General features: G+C 42.0%; 1 protein-coding gene across 1 annotated transcript; it reads left to right on the plus strand.

The window, feature by feature from the left end:
• RAB19 (RAB19, member RAS oncogene family) lies at window positions 1–3,955 on the plus strand. Its single transcript, XM_064155495.1, has 3 exons — window positions 1–311; window positions 1,123–1,306; window positions 3,385–3,955. The coding sequence occupies exons 1-3, from the start codon at window positions 117–119 to the stop codon at window positions 3,648–3,650; spliced, it is 645 nt and encodes a 214-aa protein (XP_064011565.1). The 5' UTR covers window positions 1–116; the 3' UTR covers window positions 3,651–3,955.
• The last annotated feature ends 5,062 nt before the right edge of the window (window positions 3,956–9,017 follow it).

Below are 9,017 nucleotides of genomic sequence, written 5' to 3' on the forward strand. Positions count from 1 at the left end.
GTGAGCGCTAACAGGTGAGCGGCTGGCTGGTCGGCAGAAGGGTTCCCTTCTCGGACTGCCGTCAGCTAGGCCAGCGCGGCGGCTTCCCACTGCCACAGGCCCGCCTGGGAGCCGCGATGCCTTTTCCTGGCTCTGGCGCCGACGATGCTTTCGACTACCTCTTTAAGATCATCCTGATAGGGGACTCGAACGTGGGAAAGACCTGCGTAGTGCACCGCTTCAAGACGGGGCAGTACAGCGAAAAGCAGCAGAACACCATCGGCGTCGACTTCACCGTGCGCTCAATGGATATCGACGGCAAGAAAGTGAAGGTCGGTGGCCGGAGCGACCCCAGGTCGTTCCGTGGGCAACACTTGCTCACCATTATCGTGTTGCCGTTTCCAGGCGGATGCTAGGGAAGTGCTAGGATGCGCAGCGTCTCCTGTTTGGCCCTGCTGAAGGCAGCAGTCAGGGCTGGTTGCCTTTTTGACCACGGTATTTGAAGGGAGCTTTCCCTCAGGAAAGTGCCCTGAGGGAGGCAGCCATCCTCATTTGGGTACATACTTGTGCTCTGGATCTACCTGTAGAGAAAGCTTTCACTGTGTGTGCGGAAAGTTCTTGGAAACCGGCTCTAGTTTAGACAAAGTGTCTCTTCTCTCTTTCTGAGCTGGGGCACTGAGGAAGGAAAACTCTCTGGGCTGCGAAGGTTCTGCTTGGATGTGTGATTGATCTCAGGGAAGATGAAGACTGCTAAGTCTAACACCAGAATAAATAGCTAGCACTTCTGTGCACAGATGAAAGTTCGTATGTGTACCCTCTGCCTAGTGCTGCATCAGGGCTCCATAGCTCTTCTTCCTTGCATATTAAATGCCTGTAATGTTCCACATCTCTTACTACTGTTGTTGAAACGGCAATTCTTGGTTTCTTTGCAAAGCTGGGTTTTACTCGTGCAGCTTTCTCTTTGGTCCATGCAGATTGTCTTTACAAGCATGTAAATGTCTCTTCAGCTCTAGAGAGGACAGAGCCACACTGCTGTAGTAGAGTGAACTGGGACAGGTCTAGCTGCCTTTTAGACATGCTGATTGCTAACACCCAGGAAGCAGCACTCACTGATTTTCATGATTTCTATTCTTTCTCTTACAGATCCAGGTGTGGGACACAGCTGGTCAAGAACGCTTCCGGACAATAACCCAGTCTTATTACAGGAGTGCTCATGGGGCTATCCTTGCCTATGATCTTACTAGGAGGTCCACCTTTGAATCCATTCCTCACTGGATTAATGAAATTGAAAAGTATGGTGCTGCAAACTTGGTCATGATGTTAATAGGTAGGAATCTATTTTTAAATGTTCTTTAACCTTTAAAATATGTATATGAAAGTCCCTCTTTCTCCCAACTATTTAAAGCTTTTAAGCTATGCATTAAAGAAGAATGTAGTTTTAATTAAGAGAGAAAACTTGGAAAAAATAGGAAAGTCACATCCTGGTTCTGAGAGAACCAGTCACACTGCAGAGAATGAAACCTTTTGACTGGTTCCTTTCCTGCTGGAATAATGCAGCAAGGTTGTTGCTGGTCTAGTAAGCAGGGACAATCTTGCTAAGGTTAGAATTGCAGTAAGTCTGACCCTATAGTCTTGATGCACAGGAATTTAGCAGCTCAATAATTCAAGAACGAGCAGAGGAACACAAGTCGTGTTCTCATCTTTCTTCTCTGTTCTTGTGATATGCATGTGCGTTGCTCTGTAACGGGACTCCAATCAGGTAAGATAGTAGATGGGGACATGACTCTTGCAGAACATGAAGTAGTCTGAATGCTTGCAATCCTTCTTGTTTATTCCACTAGCATTCAGGAAATATTGCCTCTTTAGGAAAGGAATGGGCAGAAATTGCTGAGCATGGAGCTCATAGGAAGCACCAGTTCTTTCCCTTTGTGTTTCAGGCTATTATTGCTCTTCCTTCCCCCAAAGGAGAGAACTGGTGCAGTAAAATGGCAAGAGCCTTTAGTTTCATTCCACTGCTTCTGTCTGTTCTACTGTGGCACTGTGCCAAGAGCAATGTGTGAAGCCGCAGGAGCCCAAACTGGCTTTTAAGGATAGGCAGTGTTGAGCCCCACAGCACAGCAGGTGTGGCACTTAAGCTTCTGTGGGTACTCCTAACAAAATTACTTCTGGAGTTGGTCTTCCTATTCTTCCTCTGAAAAAAAACCCCAAAAAAACAAGCCCAAAACACCCCAAAACCAACCAATTCAGACCTGACTGTAACTGCAGTGCTTTGAATGAGTAAGCATGGGAAGAAACTAAACTTTGGTAGTTTTTCTAACTTCTCTCATGAGTCTAACAAGACCTATCTGTGTGTGTGGTGAAGTTGGTTTTTTTAAGAAAGAAATTGATAAAAATAAAGCTTTTAGCAAGAATCCAGCTTGGTGCTTTCCTCCATAGTTGGTGCTGTTTGCTTTACTTACCTTGGCAGGAACTCTTTGTACATTTAATGACACGTATCCATGTCACACACCTTTCTAGCATGGAACAGGAGGAGGAAAGGGCAGGGACTTTTTTTAAAGTGGCAAACAACCTCTAAGGAAACTGTGTTTGGGGAGACTTTGGTTTTCCTTTAAGTGGGTTTGTTTCCTTATAGAAAATCTGAAAGGAACTTAAGAGGAGAAGAGCTGGCTTATATATGCTTTAAATTCAAGATTTGAATTTGATGAAGGGTTGTCTTGAAACTATGATTGTGGACCTCAGCCAGGTACTGCATGTACCAGAACTGATGATAATTCCACACATACTATTTAAATATACAAAGGTATTTTATCAGAGGTGTTTCATGACTTGTGATAAATTTAGGCTAAACCGCTTCAAACAAAAGTTTGATCTATATGTGCAGAAACTTAAGTATACATTTTTGGCATTAAGGTAGGTGGTATGAATACATGTCTTATATAATCTTAAAATTACTGACTTGTATGAATAGGTCATGTTAAAATCTGATGAACAGTTGAGCAGGTTCTTTCTGGATTTTAGTAGGGTGGGGTTTGTGGGTTGTTAGTTTTTTTTTGGGAGGTCTGCTTTAGACAACAATGTTCCAGATTTCCACAGATGAACATCCACTTTGTACTTAGTGTTTGAAACTACCAAGAATTGCTTCCAAATAATCCTCTGGTGCCACTACCTACAGCCAAGTAATTAGATAAACACAGGGGGTTTGGTTTTGTTTGGATTGTGACTCCTTTAATATCATAATGTGATTTGCTGCAGTTTTGCTCCATGTTCTGTGTGGCTCTCATGTGCTCACATTTCCCCCTGCAACTCTTAGTATAAATCTATTGTTTAAGAAAATCAAATTACTTTATTGCATTTAAAGATCAATTTTGGGGAGACTATTAAATTATCTATTTGCCTTCTTTTAAGGGAACAAATCAGATTCACTGGATAAGCGCCAAGTCCTGTTTGAAGATGCCTGCATACTGGCAGAGAAGTATGGGCTCTTGGCTGTACTGGAGACATCAGCGAAAGAAGCTCAAAACATAGAAGAGGTGTTCACATTAATGGCTAAGGAGCTAATAGCCCGAAACACCTTACAGCTTTATGGAGAGAACCCTCCAAACAGCATTTACCTTGACTCCAGGCCAGTTATTGCCGGTCCAAGTGTGGAGAAGACCCCATGCCTCTGCTGAAGAGAGATTTCAGGAAGAATTTGAAACTCCTCATTCTTTTGAGGTTGCTTACTATAATTTTATGAACTCAGTGAAAGTGTGCTATGTGGCCCCAAGCCATCTCTCTTGGTATCTCTAACTGGCAGTTTGGCTTGTAAGTGTCACCAGAAGTTGTTTCTGTTAGTAACAGAGGTACCTTTGACCATGGCAGCTGATACTTGAACAGGAACTTATAGACTGAGAGGACTGGGGAAGCTGACACCCTTGACTTAACCAAAGAGAACTGTAAAAATTACTGCCTTTAATTATAGCCTTAAATGATTTTCTGTCTGTGTCAGAAGATAAATATTCACCAGAGCTCTGCCTTGAGTTGACCCTTCTAAGCTATGCTGTTTGTTGTAGTGCAAGCAATCTTTGCCTGTAGCTTTAAAAAGCCTGATACATGGTTGGACAGCACTAATGCATTGCTGCTTAAATTTTAATTTAGGAGTGGTCCTGATGTCAGACATGTAGCTGCTCATCCCAAGAAACTTAGTAACATTTGTGAAAGTGTACATAATTTCACATTCATACTGACTTCCTCACCAGACGATCCTGAAGACATCCCTGAGGTTTCATAGCAGGCAGAATATGGTACCGTAGGGTCCAAGTCCCAGCCTTCTTCCTAGGGTGAGTTACCTTTCAAGAATTGTTTCCATTAGTAATCTGTCTTGATACATTGACTTGCTAGGAGTAGTGAAGCTTCCAAGGTGCCAGTAATGGCTTAAATCTATGCCGGGATAAAAGGACCTTTTCTTCTTTTCTCCTTCCCTAACCTTGTCGTGCTTATGATGTGCCAGTTTTAATCAAAAGCTTTCTGTAATTTGTGTGGTGGACCTATGGCAGCTTGAGAGTACACTTGTAGATGGGCAAGTGTGAGGAAGGGATTCGAGCTCCTGTAAAACTCAGCAAGGAATATGAAGATTTAATGATATAACCTTGCCATAGAGCAGTAAAGGAATGGTATGGGACCCTTCTAGAAAGCTACTCCTGGGCAAGTGTATAGGCTACTGTGATGTAGACTGAACATCGTGGTAGGAGGGTAAAGTTTTTTGTATTGCTCCTTGTAAATGCAAGCTCTGCTACTAGGGGCTCACCTCTTCTATATACCAGTTTAGGGTTTTGTGACTGTTTGGGGCTGTATTGGTTGTTTGGGGCCTGCTTTTTTTTTTTCCCCCCTCTAGTAGATGGAGACAGGAAAAATATATTTTACAGAGGAAGCTTTTTTTTTTCTATTGCAGTCCACAGGTACTAAAGTGCACTGATTAGTTGTTGTCAAGCTATGAACTGGAACTCAAGGTCTGTAATGATAAAATACAGTTTGGGTTGCTGCTAGTTTACCAGACAGCAGTCTACCCCTGTTTCAAGTTCTTGAAAAACAGGAAAAAGCATGCAGCAACTATTTCTGGAAAATCTTGCCTGAGAAGCACAAAAAATAAAGTAGAATAATCACTGATTTATAATCTTGCAAATATTTCTAATACTGCTTCCTCTGGACAGGTTTTTGGCTGCCACATGCAGGGAAGGAGGCAATTTGGCTACGTGTAAACTGAGGAAAACATCTTCAGTGCTAGCCTCCAAGCCTTTTGTGGAAAAAGCTTCATCTGTTTTAGGCAACCTCTAATGTTTAGATCTTAAATCATAATTTCATCTTGATTTGGCAGTAGCCTCTTTGCTGTATTTCAGTTTGATATTCAAGAAACAGAATACACCATAACCTTTCAAAGCAGATGAACAAGCAGCAATCTATCTTCTAAGTAGCTTCTACAGCTCCTGTTGCTAGGAAAACAGATCACTATTCTTGTGTTTGAAATCCAACATCCTCCTAGTTGTAGTTTGTAATTTAGCCATTATTACTTTTTAGTATCCACACTTAAATTCCTCACAAACTGTGTTCTATTTCAGATATACCAGAGATAATTTGCTACAAACAGAGATGGAATTTGCTACAAACACTAATCTTCCAGGAGACCTTAAGAGAATAGTGTCCATAGCCAGTTAAGCACTTTCATTAACCAAGTATTAGATAAAGGATCTTACCAGCAGAATCTTAACCTTTTTATGGTTCGTAGAGTTTAGTACCCTTTGTATGGAGACTTCTGCAGGCTGATGCTCCCTTAACTGCTCAGCATGGCCTGGTTACTCTTGCCACACACGAAGCTACTTGCAAAGTCAAGTCCTTCCTTGGCAGAAAGCTGTGCAACATGGGATCAGGGAGAACAGGCTTGTCATTGTGCTTTGAGCTGCTGCACTGTTAAAGTGAACAGGTCTAACGAGCTCCTTGCTACTCTTTCAAGAAATTAGTTTCAAATACCTACGTGTTGTGCCACTGGACTGGGAATGTGACCTCTTTTGGTTGGTTGTTTTTGGCATCTTCCAGAAGCGCTTTTGAGTGGTACATTAGTTTCCACATGGTCATTTTTAACACTGTCCTTGTAAATGAAGAGCAAGCTGTAGAAGTTGCCAACAAGAAGGTTCTTCAGTGTACAGTAGCATATACTAGGAGAATTATTCATGAAGTAGTACATGAAGAAAGCTGTAATTCCTTTATCACAGCATGTTATTGTAGAATGCAAGATGGCAACTGTGAGACTTGTCTAAAACCCAAGCACAACATAACTTTGCAGTTATGCCTTTCTTCATCTCAGAGCAGATGGAAGCATGCATCTCAGCCAATGCAAGTAATGTGAAGTGCTATGGAACTTTAAATGAATGTTTGTTCTTCCAGCATCATATGCAAATTTGATATGCTTCTTGACAGCATCGCTTGTAGAAAGTGTAGCTTATTGTAACGTTGTTTACAATGCTCTTAGAAACTGTTACTGTCCCAGTTTCAAGAGCTGCACCTCCAGCTTGAAGATGAGCTTATCTGTTTGGTTTTTTTTTTAAGTAGTATTTGAATCTTGCGTTATCGCTTGCACTGGTGTCACAGTCATGCCAGATACGTTGAGACAGAACCTATCCACACAACAGGGTAACAAAAAACCCTGAGAGTACTTCAAAATGGAGCAAACTGGCACCTCCCAGAAGCTGGCTGGCTTAAAAGCAAACATAACTGCAACACAGGCAGTGTCGTGTGCACTTCCACATCATTATGCGGTCAAGTTTTTCTTCATACAAAGGGAGACAGGCTCTTAAAAAAAGCTGAGGTTCTTATCCAATTGTTCCAGATAAAGTATAGTTGGAAAGGAGACAAAGTAAATTCAGTCCCTGAACAGAGATGGGGAGCTCGATCCTGTGGCCTTCCTTCAGGAAGGAGATGCAGGCCTGTGCTCTTTAAGGGGAGTTGAAAAGGAAGCTTGCCACAGCACTGTTTAGAAGTGTCCCTTCCCAGCTGTGGGTGGCCAGCAGGCAAAGTTTATGTACCTCCGCTACCTGAACACCACATTTGGCTGCAGGCTGGAGGGCTTTAACACTCACTGCTCAGTGCACTGACTCAAGCTATTTTCAAGCACTCCTCTCAAGTGTGTTAAGGACTGGAACTGCAACAGACAATACTGGGATATCAAGAGTCCCTTGAGAGTAGTTTTAGGCAAAAAGCCCTTTTACCTAGGAGTACTTCAACTTTTAATAGGAACTTTCACATTTGAGAGAGGCAGGAAGACTCTGAAGTCTTCTAAAGCACTTTTTCTAGTACTCTTATTCTAAAAATCAACCTTAACTCAGCTGCCTGCACAGGCTCTGTCCATGTAATCACATCAGGCTGTTGCCAAACACTTGTTGACTGTGGCTTTGACAAATCATATACTCTTGAATAACACAAAAGCAGCAAGTAGGGGCAGTTTAGCATACTTGCACTTCCACATTTTTGCTACAGCTGTGTCATTGGACACCACTGCTCACTAATTTTCACTGCCAGGTCTATCTAGTTTTGCTTACCTAAAGCGTGGCTTGCCGCAAGTACTGTTTAATGGCATCTCTCTGAAGCTAGCATTAAACTGATTTAATAACAACTCCAGGCCCACTGTGCCACCCTGTATTTTATCTGGAGCCTAAGGGATGACATGTGGATTCCCTCTTGCTTTAAGCTGCCGCAGCATTAATAAATCAATGTACAGAAGTTTTGTTCCAAACAGAAGACATTGCATACTGCACAGTATCCTCTAAGCAGAAATGGTTTGTACTTGCTGTAGCAGGAGAAATACTTTGTATTTTACTAAATGAACCGGGCATCCCCTCAGCAAGATTGTAATACACCTTGGGCTACAACTGCAAAAGAGCTGTGCCATCAGGGTTTGAACTGAAGTAGCAGAGGTTTTAAGAAATGCTCTTTGCTTGTGTGGTCCTGTTGAGACCAATTAGAAAGTGCACATATTTTGCACTTAACCACAAGATGCAGAATTTTGTATGAAATCATACCTATCTAGTCTTGCATAACATTGAGGGACTTCAAGTGAAACTATGCATCTTTTTCTACATATTTTTGTTTTGAAATCAGTATTTTATTGGTGGAAGTTTATAGAGTCTTTGTACCTTTTTATCTTGATGCTTTCTCAGTGGCCTTTTAAGCTTCTCTCAGTGGCCTTTTAAGCTTCTGTACCTTATATATTTGCTTGAAGAAAATGTAGCACATCCTAATTCATGTTCCTCCATATTTCCGTATTACAAGTTTGCCTGAATTTACCCCTGTTCTTAGAGAGGAAATGCACAGCAGCCTACTAACATACTCTACTCACAGGCCCCACTCTTTCCAATCATAGCAGTCTGGGGTGGATGGAAATCAGCACAATAGCAAGCTTAAATGCAAGCCTGCCACCACCAAGATTCTAACTGGCAGTAAAACAGCAGTACTGCCCAGTGACAAAGACATGCAGTGCTTTAACTTACAGAACAAGAACCACAACACACTTCAAAGCAAGTGAGCAACAGAAACAACTGATTGTGATGCACCTGACTACATCAGTCACCTTGCAGCTTGAAATAACTGCCTCCAGCAAAACAAGTAATTTATCTGCATATTCCCAGCTTTCCCTGGAAGACATACAGAAGCCAGGTTTAGAAGCAGCAGCATCCACCACTGTGCTACAGGCACTAAAGCCATGCTATTTCTGACCCCTCATGAGGGAAAGCTGATGAATGTGCTCTGGCAGGTAGACTTTAGTACTTTTTTCTGTCTTAACAGAACATATCTTTGCTAATCTTAGGTTTGAATGTAGCTTTCCACTAGGATGTTAACTTACATTCACTATGCAGGGGAGGAAAGTCTAGTTGTATTTCAAAACCTTCCATTTTCTCCTGTTTCTCCCCTTTATCAGTTTTAAATGTCATTTGGTCAAGCTACATTCAAACACTTTCTTTCCTTCTGTACTTGCCAAAGCAAAAACAACCAACCAAAGATGGTATTAGTCT

The sequence above is a fragment of the Pogoniulus pusillus genome, chromosome 15, assembly GCF_015220805.1.
Source record: "Pogoniulus pusillus isolate bPogPus1 chromosome 15, bPogPus1.pri, whole genome shotgun sequence".
NCBI lineage: Eukaryota > Metazoa > Chordata > Aves > Piciformes > Lybiidae > Pogoniulus > Pogoniulus pusillus.